Raw genomic sequence first — 14,599 nt, 5'->3', positions numbered from 1 at the left:
TCAGAACGGCAATTGCACTTGCTGGTGAGCCTCATGACTCAGGTACCTACTTAGCGCCAAGTCCCTCTCGCCCAACCTGGTTAGATTTCGGTATTATTTTCACCGCCTCCGTCACCTCCAATCCAAAGCGGCAAGAGCAAACCACTTCTCCAATTAATTTTTGCAACGGCAATCCCAAATTCGCGCCAACTGATGCTGAAATTCCTATTATTCTACCACGGGACATTGATCGAGTCTTAGAACTCGCTATATCTGTCTGTTCATCATGTCAAAATCAGACTCAAAGTCCAAATCAAAATCAAAGTCCTCAAAGTCTTCCGATCAACCTACCTCAAGCGCCGCACCAGAGCCCACTTCCAAATCCCTCTTCGATACCAACAAGTCTCTAGACCCTGCCCTCGCCTCACTTTTCGCTTCCAGTGTAAGATAAATCCTCCGTCTTTGACCTCTTGTCGTACTATGTCTAACATTCCTCCCCCAGTCGGGCCCTGTCACAATTGTCCCCAAGGCTGTCCAGCCCTTAAAAAAGAAAGCAAAACCAGTCGAGACCATCGAAGATGACGATACTTCTGATGAGGGTGAAGGCACTGGCTCGGAGGGATCTCATGATATAAGTGACTCGGATGAGGCGTCTGCCCCGCCGACCTCGACTGAACCCCCTCGAAAACGCAGACGTTTGGTCAATGGAGACAGTCAGGATCTCGAAGCCGCCTACTTTAAGCGTCTGGAGCGAGAAGAAGAGAAAGAAATCAAACAGAGGAAACAGGAGCGCAAGGAAACCGTGCCCCACGACGCAGACGTTACATCTAGCTCCGACAGTGAAGACTCTGATCAAGATGTCGATTCTGAACCCTCCGACGACCACCCTGTCCACGAGTCTTTATCTCGTATCAGCACTGACGCCGACAAACTCAAACGCACCGTCTTTCTCGGCAATGTTTCGACAGAAGCCATCAAAACCAAGGCAGCAAAACGTGTTCTGACCAAGTATCTCCGTTCTGTCGTCAAGTCGCTGCAAGAATCCCCCGACAGCAAAAAGCGAGTGGGAAAATTAGAATCGCTCCGATTCCGCTCCACCGCATACGCACCCAGTTCGGGTCCGAAAAAGGCCACCTTCGCAAAGAAGGAACTTCTCGATGCTACAACAAGCAGTACTAATGCTTATGCCGTCTTCACCACGACTCTGGCTGCCGAGCTGGTGGCTCCAAAACTCAACGGCACCATTGTGCTCGACCGGCATCTTCGCGCCGACTGGCTTGGTTCCCCCACCCAGCACAACCACCGCCGCTGTATCTTTGTCGGCAATCTAAGCTTTGTGGATGAAGAAGCCCCGTCGACGGACCCGACCGATGGCACTCTCCGTCCCAAAGGCAAAACTCCTGCCGATCCGGAGGAGGGTCTGTGGCGTACCTTTGGCAAGATCGGCACTGTTGAATCCGTGCGTGTGATCCGCGATCAAGAAACGCGTGTGAGTAAGGGGTTCGCCTATGTGCAGTTCACCGACGAAAATAGCGTCGAGAAGGCATTACTGCTCAACGAAAAGAAATTTCCTCCGATGCTGCCACGAAAGCTTCGTATCATGCGAGCCAAGAAAACCAAACCCAAAGCCCCCTCCCGTGGCATCGGAGCAGAGAAGAAGTCAGGGCGAGGAAAGTTGGGCTTCCTCGACAGCACGTCATCAAGGAAACAGGCCATGAGGCGAAAAAATGCTGGAGATGCTGGTGGTGGCCGCCGAGTGATCTTCGAGGGTCATCGAGCGACCTCGGAAAAAGGATCAAGCAAGAAGAAGTCAGACAAATCGAAACAGAGGAATTCTAAAAGGCCAGTCACGCGGAGTAGCCGTCGTGGTGCCGCCTTCAAGGCTGCCGGCGGGAGGAAAGCACGTGCTGAGAAGCAAGCGTCCAGGCCGCGATGATGAATGGAGGGTCTGATGGTGTAAGCATGTAGAGCAACAACATCCATTGTCAGCATGACTACATGTAAGCGATCGTTCGACCAGGGAACGGGTGCTACAATGATGACTGTCACACGCCCTAGAGCATGTCAGCTCCAGCCTCCCCACGCCCCCACTGGACTATTCACACAGACTTCTTTCTCATGGCCCCATAACCTCTACTGACAATTCGTTCATGTAGATACACTCTGAAGACGCATAGACCTAGAATAAAATCATCTATCATTATTGATTGATCTTCACCGTAGACGTCAATATTTATCGTTGAATCGCCTAGGCCGTACGATGTTGGGCGGATATTGCGGCTGATGCGGTAAACCTGATATGTGGGTCTCAGAGGTATACGAAATAGGGCTGGTAAGCGTTGAAGCCTGCTGCCTCCACAGGGTGGGCACCTGTCCAATGTGCAATCAGTACTTGTATCCGCAAGGGAAGAGCAGGTTATGTCTTGCATACATATGTATTTTGGACCATTCTGTCAGATTCAAACTAGACTGGGTTACTGGAATGAACAAGTCTTGGAATAGAATTCGACAATGTCGTAGGGTTGGATCATAGTTGAACTTCGACCATCGGCTGAGGTTAGCTTTGAATATGGAGCCAGGATTGCGTGTCATGGGAGGACAACCGTCCCACAATTCAAGCGTTTGACACTATGAATCTATTTTAAATGCCAGAAGTGGACAGATATAGCCAAACACAAGCCTTTCTTTACCCAACGGATACTAGATATAAGAACCACATGGTCCATGGATCATAAAGGTCGTCTTTAGCAGTGTTCACTCATTCTTCAAACAGACCTCACAACTTCCTTGACTAGACTTATTTCTACAGCCATGGCATCCATCGACGACCTATTCTATACCCATCCCTTTCAAATAACCAAACAAATTCGACGTGACGTGTATGAATACATATCGCCCTCAAACCCATTAAACAAACAATCCGGCAAAATCATTGTCATCACTGGCGGCGGAACTGGCATTGGTGCAGTATGTATTCATCCCAGATTCACAAACTTCTGGTAAGCCCAAGCTAAATCGTCTTAAATAGTCAATATCACGGATCTGGATCCAAGCTGGAGCTGAAGGAGTCGTCATCGCCGGCCGACGGAAAGATGTTCTCGACAAAACCGTGCAAGAATTGAAAGGAATTGCCCCCGCAGGCACAAAAGTCCTCGGCGTGCAAGCAGATGTAGTGCAAGAAAGTGATATGAAGGGTCTTTTTGAAACAGTAAAGACCACTTTTGGCCGCACTGCAGATGTCGTGGTAGCAAATGCTGGATATGTTCCACCGTCAACCTTGGTTGCTGAGCAAGATATCAGTACATGGTGGCAAGGCTATGTGAGATGAGAAGCTACCCGCTGGGTGATGGATGATTCATCCATCTAGGGACATTGAAAAGACTGACAAGCAAGCGATAGGAAGTCAATGTCAAAGGACTGCACAACACTGCGGTACAATGGATTCGCAGCCAACACAACCCCAAGGAACCTCAAGGAACATTCATCAGTGTGAGTTCAGCGTTAGGTGGGTTCGCATTTCCTGGGGGCAGTAGCTACGGTAGTTCGAAACTGGCAGGTCATCGATATGTCGAATATCTCGGTCTGGGTAAGAGTTCATTCATATCTGTGGCAATCCTGCCGTTGAGTCCCTATCTACCTACTGTATCAGTACTAACATGAAGGCCAAATAATGTCAGAATACCCCAAGATTCGAACATTCATAACAATACCCGGCATCGTTGCGACAGAGGCTCTTGAAGAATGGCTACTGCCATATGCGAAGGATTCGGTCGAGCTGACTGGTGCTTTGAGCTTGTATTTGTCAACGAATCGGGCTGACTTTCTCAAGTCCTCGCTGATCAGCGTGAACTGGGATGTCGAAACCCTTGAGCGTCATCAGGATGAGGTGCAGCGCGGAGCTCTGAAGTTGCGATGGGTCGGGCAGCTACCGCGGACCGAAGGTGGTGAACAGGGCAGTCTCTGGGAGTAGCATGCTGGGAGTCGAGGGTGACAGCAGGGAGGATATGACTATTTGATGAGATAGGAGGAAGATGGGTGCGGAATGGAAGTTGCTGGATGAGATCAGCATCATTCTATATCCGTACGCATAAACTTATCGTGGCCGATAGAGGTTGGAAACGACTTTGTATATAGTTCTGAATGCGATCATAGATGACTTCGTGGTATGTTCACATTTTAACCAACGTATTGTAGCTCACGACGCACACAAAGAGACATCCTAGACAAAACGTCTATCTAAAAGAATTGCATTTGCTTGCCTGTATGTACGCCGGCTTATGACAGGGGAATGTTTCGTGCAATCACCTCTCCTCGTGAGCCTTTCACCTTATCTTTCACCCTTTCAGACCCTGCCACCTCTTCCACTAATCCACCTATGTAGAAAACTGAGATTTCATAAGCGTAAAAAAAGCAGTCAATACATTGACACATTTGGTAGATGTAGGTGCGGTTTACTCGTCCTGAAAACGGACCACAGTTGCTCCTCACACACCCACTCGGCTGACCTTAACTCTACACCAGATCTCAGCCTGATTCCGTCCACAGATATCTTTCACGTTCACTAGGCCTATGCTCGCATTGTCTGAGTTTACAATATGCGTACAGCCCGCTCGCATATGCTCGCTTACAGATCCAGGCAATCCGTGTAAGCAATCGATTTCATCCCATAGAGCGCCATTATTGCAGCTCAAGTTTGCTCCAACTACCTAGGAAGGGATGCATGGCTGCCGCGCTACCAGACTTTTCTTTATACTGTTACAATGACTAAGGAGGCAGCTCTACAGTCCTTTAGTCCGGCTGCTCTTGACTTTAGGGCTTTCTATTTATTCTACCAGATCTAACTATCTTGAGTTCTCATCCTCCCATCTCTCTTCCCCCTTCCCTGCCTGCAACATCAACCCTTCTCTTTCTCCCAATCTATTCCTCCTACTGCTCTGTTTCTAGGAATTCAAAAATTGGATGAATAGAAATCATAGAGTGAACTCATTCTCACCGAACAACTAAAGCTATTGAACTACACCGCACCGTCACCAAGACAAAGAGCGAACGATGGCGGATCCCGAAGCGTCACAACCTCTTCAAACACCACTTCCTCGACTACGATCTCGTGGACCACCACCGCCAGACAAACAGCAAGTAAAAGCCGGTCGCAAACCTAACAAAGCACCAGAACGCCCAGCAGGAAAGGTTCTGATCGTCACGTTCGAATTCTGTGATTTTCCTGAAATAGATGCAGAGGTCGCAAAGGTCAAAAGAACCTTCGAGCGCCGAGGGTATAAAGTGGACACCTTCAAAATCCCTATGGAAGACTCTCAGAGAGCCCTGGAGGAGGCGATGAAGAAGTTCTTGCCTTCAAAACACAGTACCACCGGGAGATTCATTTACTATTCTGGCCATGGAGGAATATCAAAAGAAAAGGAACTGTTCTTAGCCAGGTGAGAACTACTACTTGATTCCAGTCTAGAACCGTTCTCATCCAAAGTCTATACTCACTCTACTCAAGTCATAATCTCCCTGACAAAAAGGCGGTCTTACAAATGGACGCTCAGGCTCTTTCGCGTACTCTTTTCGATGTGGGCGAGACGTTACGCAATCTTAAGCTGCCTCCTGATCCAAAGGGTAAGACATCCAACGCATCCAAAACATCCCGCACATCTGGCGCATCTGGAGATGACAAAGTCTCTTCTGAAAGCACTCGTTCGGTCATCAACAACTGCATTACGAACATACATCATGCTATGGAACAATAGTAAGTGATTGAGTCTCATGTCTCGCACCTAATAGTCCTTGAGCTTACGAAAGTAGTCAAATCTATCGACCAACCGCTTGGGTAAGCTGGACAGGCATCCAACAACTCATTATGGACGCCCCATGCGAGCTCGCCATGATCCTCGACTGTTGTCACTCTGGTGCGGCGGCAATCTTTCCAGAGGCAGTGAAACCAAACTTGAAGGAGTTCAACGACACAGTGAAGAAAACAGCTACGAAGGTCAAACTAGATCGAAAGTACCCCAAGGAACTCCTCTCAGCAGCGAGCTGGGAATCCTCGACATATGTAGGCATGTCCGATGCAATATGCGAGGTGCTGAACAACGAATCTCATTCTATTTCTGTCGAAACACTGCATGACCGCATATATGCGATTCAGAGCAGGAAAGAGAAACCAAGAGCAGCTCAGCCAGTCCGAGTTCGGCTCAACGAGTCTGGGAATGGGAGGAAAGTGCGGATTATGTCGATGTCGGAGCTCTGAATGATCATCTTCAAGCATTGGAGGAGAACCACTTGCCAACAGTGGTGGCACTCGAACTGAGCTATTGTTGGACACATTATCAGAAAGGAAGACTTGAAATCTTGACAAATTACAATCTGAGTAATTTGGCACTTTGCAGTTAGATAATTTTGCTCCTCCCAACAAAACAGTGCTCATGGGTTTGTTTTGCTCTATCGTAGATATGGTCACACGAACCGACCTTGTTTATGCCCATTATTCTGGTCCAGGATGTCACATAGCGGAACAGCGTTTGGGAACCTCGACACGATCAACGGCAGCCATCGAACACGTAGGCTGTCTAGCTTCCTGGCCCTTTTCCCCGAACCATCGATCAGTGATTGCCACCCGTCCACGTATTAGTCCAACCACCACGACGAAAATGATGACGAGGAGAGCCCCGTAGCCAGCTATATGCCCGATGATCTGCGCCACGCCGTATTGAGGATCCAGCCACAAATAGACATATACCCCTGTCGTGAGCTTGGAAAGGTATGCAAACCCCAAGTACAGCATCATGATGATCATGAGGCATGCCAGATGAACCAACGGTGGTGCAGACGTAGCAGGAACAACCAGCTCGAAGAGTGCAAAAAAGGAATTGATTCCGTGCACGGATATCATTCCCCATCGTGTAAAGGTGGTGGGAAATCCATGCCCGTGTACGTACATCGAGACCCAGTACACGAGTGTTACAAGGAAAGGAAATGTCGTAATTGTTGTGTAAAACAGGGAATGGAACCAGCGCAAGTAATACCGACAAGACCCTCGGCCGTCTAGTACCGTGCTTCGCTGTCGATGAAAGAAGTATCCATGACATGCACCAACCAAGAAATAAAACCCCAATCCCCAGAAGGAGAGATATGTAAAATACGAAAATGACCGCCCAATGGCATTGGATCCTTGGGTTATACTGACGGTTGGCAGACCGATGTCTGTCAGTGTCACGACCGTTGTATGTCGGGAGAAGTAGACGAATGAGTAGACAATAGTGGCAAAGACGTAGATCGAGAACAACGTCCGGATACCCGCAAGAGTGAGAGTGGAAATGACCCAAGACGTGACAAAGTTGGTCATATCGACATCACGACTCCTCAGGATGGCCGGCGTTCTCATGGTAGGATTTCAGGAGAATCCTTGAGAGCTGGACTTGTTGTGAGCACTGCCAAACAGCTTCGAATTCAGGCGTTGGGCCGCTTTAATTTTGAATACACGTTGCGCAACGGACCGGAAAAGGGATCAAACATCCTTCATTATGCTTGGACATCGTCTCACGATCTCTAGTATTCGCCTCTTCTGCTTGGTCGCATCTCCACTCCACATTGATGGTGGGTTGGCGGATTCTTGGTGCAGTAGGTCGATTTCTTGTATCTTCTCTGGGAGCGGCTGATATCGCCATTGGACGCTTCTCGTCGTCCATCTCCTCCATCTCCTCTCTAGATGGCGTGATAAAGTCGGGCAATGCTATGAATGATTGAGTACTAGAGCAGTGGTTATCAGAACTCACCTATACCATTTTCAAGGAGCATGTTAATCTCTGAGACACGGCCCTCAACAAACACGTGGCCAACCAGCCTGGTGAACTCAGCCGGCAAGCGTCCAGGCAGACTTGGTGACATGTTGCTTGCGCCGCTATCGATGTCGCCGTTGAGCTTGGCGAATGCATCATGCAATCGCCAAGTTGTCCAGCATCCAACCCAACACTCTTCTGATGGTCAAATAACCACACCTCTGAGCAAAAGACCGGCAGCGGAGCATGGGTCCCGGCGATGCTGTGTCCAGGACTCGGCAAAAGCGAGGACCGGTCGAGAGTTTGGTTAACTTCGTATGCGCAGCAATGGCGATAAATGCTCTCCGTCTACCGGCATGATCGCAGGGTTCGAAGTTTAAATCCCTGTCATATTACTCGCTTGAAGTTGTCTAGCGAATGCTTGGTATCCGACCAGACCTTCTTGCTTGGATGGCTCTGACTTCCTCATCGCAAAGTTTGACCTTCCTCAAGCCCTCAATTCGCGCTCCTTGTTGTCTAGGCACTGCATATGAATGCATAAGCGAGCTCAAGACTGTGAGAGGTCTAGGCTATGCTGAACATGCAGATCTCCCCTCCCCATGCTGTTTGCCCGAATCGGGTTATTAGTGGAGAAACAGCAAGCCTCCTTCCATCGTCCTCAGAATCCCAGAACTTAGTATCTAGGCTTGAATGATCTCTGCTTTCTCCGAGCGGTCCAGAATCCCAAATCTCTCGCCTCGGATGACGCCATTAATTCAGGCGTTCGGCATGGCTCCAGCATCGATGCCCTGGCTGTGGCTGTGAGACATAGGCATCCTCAGGTAAATCTGGTCCTCGGCCACAGCACTACTTCTTTGGGCAAAGAAGAAATTTGAAAGAGGAAAATCTCTTCCAGAAGATGATCCATATATGAAATCTGCCTCACTGCGACATACTTGTAAACCCTTCTCGTCAAGGTTTCACTGTCCCTGACCATAGGTTGATTCGTTTCGAAGCAAAGATGACGCTAATCTCCCTCCTTTCGATCCTCTTGACGTTTGAGCGGGCCACTTGCGCACTGCTGGGCCCCGAAGTCACTCAGTGGCTCTGGCAATCTTGTCGGTTTCTTTGCATCTGTCGGTTGGAGAATCTTTCTAATACAGACATTGCCAGCTACTGTCGTTGGGGATGTGCTTTACATCGCTGGTGGTGAATATTACACATCAATCAGTGGCTCACCGCAGATATCGTTGCGTAAGTCAAAAGGATGGGGCAATGCCAGAATGATGTTGATAAACACAGTTGAAGAGACTATCGCGGTCGACCTAACTCAGTCTTGGACCAACGCAACCGTCTCAGGCATCTTAAGCAGCAATCCGGTCGGGATGCTTGGATCGAGGTATCCGACCTTGTACTACGACAGTGTGTCCAACCTTGTGAGATGGGCCAGCGGATGGGGATACTCGAGTGATTCGTTGAGTGCGGCCACAAATACATTTGTCTTCACACCTTCTACGTTGAGTATCGAATGGACCCAAGATGTGTTCCTTTCAGGTGAGGGTTTCGTGACAAATCTCACTCTACCCTGGTCACCGGCCTCTGCTTTCAGCAACAGGACCTACTTTGCCATCGGAGGTGGCAATCATCTACCGCAAAGTTGGCCCAACATGCGTCTTGAAGCAAATTTGATCACTCAAGATCTCGCAACGGGGCTTTGGACCAATGAGACAATGTCCATTCCAAACGACAGCGGATTCCGGCTCTTTTCTCGCGCCAGCTATATCCCAAATTTTGGGCAGTCGGGCATCGTCGTGGTTGTGGGTGGTGAAAATCCATCCGGTCCGGACTTGAGGTATGAGGAGGGCCGTTCGATGGCCGACATGTCGAGAGTTGTCATCTGCGACATTGGCACAGCTCGGTGGTACACGCAGACGGCGACAGGTGAGATCCCTCCCCCTCGTTCCAAGTTTTGTATGGTAGGTGCCTCTTCAGGTCAGACCTTTGAGATGTTTGTTTACGGCGGATCCGTCAACCAAACAAGTGATTGGGGGGCACCGAACCATGAGGGCTACTTGAATGTCTTTGTCCTATCTCTACCGGGATTTGTTTGGTTCAAGTCCAATTCAAGCACCACCGTCCGGCGGGCAGCTCATGCCTGCTCCTTGGTCGGAAATCGACAGATGATTTCCATCGGTGGATATCAACCGTCCTCACGGCAGAGCCTTGGGGTGGCTCAGGATCCCTGGGTATCAGGCATTGGGATTTTTGACCTCAGCTCCTTCGCTTGGACCGACCATTACGACGCCGAAGCAGCTCCCTATGAGCTGCCACATGTGATAGAGTCATACTACTCCAACCATTACCGCGAACCTACTTGGGAAGACGAGTCGATGGCTTCCATGTTCAACTTTTCCTACACAAAAGCGCCTTCTGCTCCTTCTGAGGCTGTTCCCTCCTCGACTGCAGAATCACCATCACCTTCGTCCACTACCTCTGCCTCCATTGGCGGTTCGACACCTCTGGGTCCAATTGTCGGTGGTACTGTCGGAGGTGTCGTTCTGTTGGTGATAGTCGCAGTCACAGTCACCGTATTTCTCCGCAAGAAACACAAAGGAGGATCCAGGGAGGGGAGTGTTAGGAATTCACAGGAGTGGCGGTCGCAACGAGTCATACTAGAGAAAGAGGCTAGAATGGATGGAGACAATAGGTATGAAGCAGGTGGCGAGGCTAAAACACATCATCTTGTTGTCCATGAATTGGACGCTGGCTGTCAAAGGGAAGCCGTGGCTGAAATCGGCGAGCCAGAGGAGGCTTCGTTGAGGAGAAGATGAGCAGAGAAAATGTGTTCCTTCAAGTCGTGGAATCGGCCTTGGTCTGGTCCCTAAGCTTGAGCAACCACAATGTGTTGGCTTAAGCCACTTCCTAGAATCCATCATGTGCCTAGCGGTTGGCCATGTTTAAGATAGGTTTGCCCCTTGAATCGGAAAAGGGAAGAGAACATGTGTCTCAGCCGTCGAACTTGTTTACAAAGACGAGAAATCTAGCGAGCACTTCAAACCCACCGTCAAGCGGGTGTAATTGTGGAGTCAAGTGCTCCTCGGCCCGAAGATCCATTGCCTCACGACAGCCAGACATTGTCTTGAGATGCTGGAAGTAATCTTCAGTGACCATCGACGAGGACCCTGGCTGATTGTTTTCGACGATTCCAGAAAACGGATTGATGTGTATATTGACACCGTAAGGATTGGTGAGGGACGCCAATCGCGTTGTGGATTTTAGGGCATGACGATAAGTGAACATTTCAGACTGCCACACCCCGTAATGGTGCTTCAAGGCAAAGTTGTCTCCTAGTATGGTCGCCAACATGATCATGAACCCTATGCAGCTGTCGAGCAGCATCAACGGGTGGAGAGACACACTTTGGATCCTTTTCCGTTTTGCCAACGAGTATAACGTGCTCACCCGTGGAAGAAGCTCTTGGGTGTATCGGATGAAGAAGTCGTAGCGTTGTCTCAACATTGACTTGGAACAACGCTCCGGGCCCTGCTGGAAAGTCAACAAGGTCTTTGCTGTGTCTACTCTGGCATGCAGACAAAGAACGTCCCATACGAGGAGGGAGCGCTGGCCTAGGGAATTACGGCCAAGATCATGGGATTTGGTCGTACAAGTGGGAAAATAGGTTCCAGGATACCGCTTGCTGTTTGGCCGGGAGTGGCAGACCGCCACACCACTATTGTCAGTTGTTGGATCGGCCTGGCCGTTAGCTTCTGTCGACAACTGTACGGCCACGTGAGACGGCTGCTCGGAGATGATGTTTGTTGCCAGTCTGATGAGACGATTGAGCTTTTGCACGATCCTATCGAGTGTCTGGCGTTTTTTGGGAGGGCCATGTGTTTCTGGACGGTGTTGTGTCCACCGGCATTCCCTGCAAGAGCGATTGCATTTGGAACAGATGGTCGTCCCTTGAATCAAGGTGCATTTTGTTTTGAGCGCCCGGCAGCGGTCGCAGGCAGGTGACATTGCCAACCCTCAACCTCATACATGAACATTCGTTTTCTTGCGCTCTCGACAATCATTGACTTGCCCGTCTTTCTCGGACCATCGAGGGGGGCTTGACGCCATTGCGTGAAGAGAACCTCAGCCTAGGAGAGGACGGGACACGCCACCATATCCTTGTCCCATGCATACTGGAGGGGAGGGTCCTCCGTAAGCGGAGAGCAGTTTTCACTCACCTTGGCATATGCGCTGAAAGAAGTTTAGCGCAGCCTTTTACAGACTGCGCCCTAGTCACGTCGCTTTAGTCTCGTCAAGGGACCCGCCAAGCCTTTAGTCCGCGACTATAAAAGTGCACCGTGACCCTGGGCAACTTTGCCGAGTTAACTTTGATACATCAAGAAATCCTCAACATTATCCAACACTCTCAAGGCACTCGTTTCCTCCTCTGGTGATCGTTTCGATTGATCATTCAACCGTTTAGAATGGTTGATGCGTTTTAGGACGATCAGAATGCCACAGAAGTCAAGTTAAATGGACAAGTCTGGTTTGACAAACAATCACTATCTGCTACCACCAAATCCACCTCTCGTCCACTTTCAATCACAGACAGATTCCAGATGACTGAACTAGAGCCGACCTTCAACGGGCCAGATGACACCGCCGATGGAGACTGGCATTTGGTCGAATCAAAATCTAACAGATCGCGTAAAAGACGCAAGATTGATGATGCTCCATTTGACCATAGATCGAATGATCAAACCCCCATCAGAACCGTCCAGCCTGGTATCTCATTCCATGCCAGTAAACCTTCCCAGATCCAGGCAAAAGCCCTACAAGAACTCGTTTTGTATGTTCTAGCAGATGGTGTAGCCCCTACTTGGTTGGCTGTCAGGAACAAAGAACACATCGACAAGGTCGTTGTTCTCATGGTCCCAGGTCTGGATAAACAGACTTTGGAGCGTTCGAAAGCAATCGCCCATGATGATCCTACCACTGGGTCTACCAAAGCCTATTCGCATCAACCTAAATCATCATCACCCCCCGACGTGCCAAGTTCGAGCTCCGACGCCTCCCATACATCATGGTTTGCCCAGAACATTGTTCCAGTCAAAGGCCCTGGGGATTCCGGTACCAGCAAAGTCCATTCACCCCTGCATGCTCTACTCATCTCTCCATCTCAAGAGCAAAAGCAACGAAATAATGCAACAGATGATAGGCCCTTTCACTCGTCAAGAACGCATATATCCAGCTTCATTCAGTCTAGCGATGATCTTCGCGAAGCTGAGTATCCCATCCATCCAGCAGCTTTTGACAACCCGCGAGATGCACAATTGGAGCAAGATCGACGAGAAAGTACTTTTCAGTCTGCATCATCTGGTTGGGTAGATACAAAAGTCCCACATTTCGATGCTTCTCGAATTCCCCCTTCCCCAAAGCTAGTCAGACATTCCCAATCTCTGGTCGACGAACTCAAGCCTTATGCTCTGGACTGCGAAATGGTACTTACTGATGACGACAAATACTCGCTTGCTCGGATCTCCATCCTAGACTGGCACGGCAAGACCATCCTCGACAAATACGTTAAACCCTCCCTCCCTATCAAAAATTACTTCACTCAATATTCCGGCATCACTCCTGAACATCTCGCCGACGTTCACACCACCCTCCAAGACATCCAAGCCGAACTCCTATCTCTCATCACCCCTGACTCCATCCTCCTTGGCCACTCTCTCGACTCCGATCTTAACGCCCTGAAACTCACTCATCCATATATCATCGACACCTCCATCATTTACCCACACCCTCGAGGCCTCCCTCTTCGATCATCATTGAAATTCCTCGCTAATCGCTACCTCAAACGCGAGATCCAAAAGGGAGGCGCCAATGGCCATGACTCCGTGGAAGATGCCCGCGCTGTCCTTGACTTGGTCCGTTTGAAATGCGAAAAAGGTTCGAAATGGGGAACTCTAGACGCCAACGGGGAGAGTATACTCCGTCGAATTGCTCGAGCAAAGAGACCTGACGGTAGAGAGCGACAGAGCGCATTCATTGAGTATGGAACTCCAGAGAGGGGCTTGGGACGTGAAGCTACGTTCAAAATCGCTTGTGAGGACGACGATCAAATCATCCAAGGAGTTTTGAGAGCTGCACATGGAGATACAGCGGCCTCGGAAGCGCTCGCGACGTTGACGACGACTGAACCGAATTCGAATGAACCTTCGTCCAACGCTGAACAGGACGAATCACCAGAATCTGCCACTCCCCAACAACATCCCACGGTCATCCCTCCAGGCGGGGTCGACTTCATCTGGGCACGTCTCCACGAACTCGAATCCATTCGAGGCTGGAACACACCGCCTCCACCTCTCCCAGAAAATCCCACCTCAGCGGACCTCGCATTCTCACTACCGAGTCGAGATCACAAACAAGAGGCAGCAACAAATGGAACCCAAAACCACACACCCTCCATTCCCTCCACCTGCACCTCCACCTCCACCTCCTCACCAAAGGCAAATCCTCCCCTCGAAGACACTAATGCCTCCAACACCCTCGAGAAAACCATAACTCAAACCCTCCAACGTATCCAGAAACTCTACTCCACACTCCCGGCGAGAACACTTGTAATCATCTACAGCGGCACGGGCGATATGCGACCATATCTCAAGTTACAACAACTACACGCCCAGTATCGTAAGGAATTCAAGGTCAAGAATTGGGATCGGCTTAGTGTGAAGTGGACGGATGTTGAGCAGCAGGCTCTCCGGAGTGCGTGTGATAAGGCGAGAGGGGGTGTGGCGGCGATGGGGATTACGGGATAGATGGATCACCATCCTAGGTATTTGGATATCTAGGGATTTGGATTGGAT

At 49.7% G+C, this 14,599-nt stretch overlaps 4 protein-coding genes across 4 annotated transcripts; 3 read left to right on the top strand and 1 right to left on the bottom strand.

Moving 5' to 3' along the window:
- Positions 1-33: 33 nt before the first annotated feature.
- PV10_07171 (uncharacterized protein) lies at positions 34-2,174 on the top strand. Its single transcript, XM_016372038.1, has 2 exons — positions 34-421; positions 482-2,174. The coding sequence occupies exons 1-2, from the start codon at positions 266-268 to the stop codon at positions 1,913-1,915; spliced, it is 1,590 nt and encodes a 529-aa protein (XP_016221370.1). The 5' UTR covers positions 34-265; the 3' UTR covers positions 1,916-2,174.
- Positions 2,175-2,669: 495 nt separating this feature from the next.
- On the top strand, positions 2,670-4,145 carry PV10_07170 (uncharacterized protein). The gene is made up of 4 exons (XM_016372037.1): positions 2,670-2,946; positions 3,008-3,298; positions 3,379-3,565; positions 3,657-4,145. The coding sequence occupies exons 1-4, from the start codon at positions 2,791-2,793 to the stop codon at positions 3,947-3,949; spliced, it is 927 nt and encodes a 308-aa protein (XP_016221369.1). The 5' UTR covers positions 2,670-2,790; the 3' UTR covers positions 3,950-4,145.
- A 5,609-nt stretch (positions 4,146-9,754) lies between these two features.
- On the bottom strand, positions 9,755-11,900 carry PV10_07169 (uncharacterized protein). The gene has a single exon (XM_016372036.1). It carries the CDS (start codon positions 11,754-11,756, stop codon positions 10,743-10,745), a length of 1,014 nt encoding a protein of 337 aa, XP_016221368.1. The 5' UTR covers positions 11,757-11,900; the 3' UTR covers positions 9,755-10,742.
- A 449-nt stretch (positions 11,901-12,349) lies between these two features.
- On the top strand, positions 12,350-14,556 carry PV10_07168 (uncharacterized protein; the record flags this gene model as incomplete). Its single annotated transcript, XM_016372035.1, has 1 exon — positions 12,350-14,556. The coding sequence occupies one exon, from the start codon at positions 12,350-12,352 to the stop codon at positions 14,549-14,551; it is 2,202 nt and encodes a 733-aa protein (XP_016221367.1). The 3' UTR covers positions 14,552-14,556.
- Between the last annotated feature and the right edge of the window lie 43 nt (positions 14,557-14,599).

The sequence above is a fragment of the Exophiala mesophila genome, assembly GCF_000836275.1.
Source record: "Exophiala mesophila strain CBS 40295 unplaced genomic scaffold supercont1.5, whole genome shotgun sequence".
In the NCBI taxonomy this organism is placed as follows: Eukaryota; Fungi; Ascomycota; class Eurotiomycetes; order Chaetothyriales; family Herpotrichiellaceae; genus Exophiala; species Exophiala mesophila.
The sequence above is the reverse complement of the archived record's forward strand: the minus strand, read 5'-3'. Positions and strand labels throughout refer to the sequence as shown.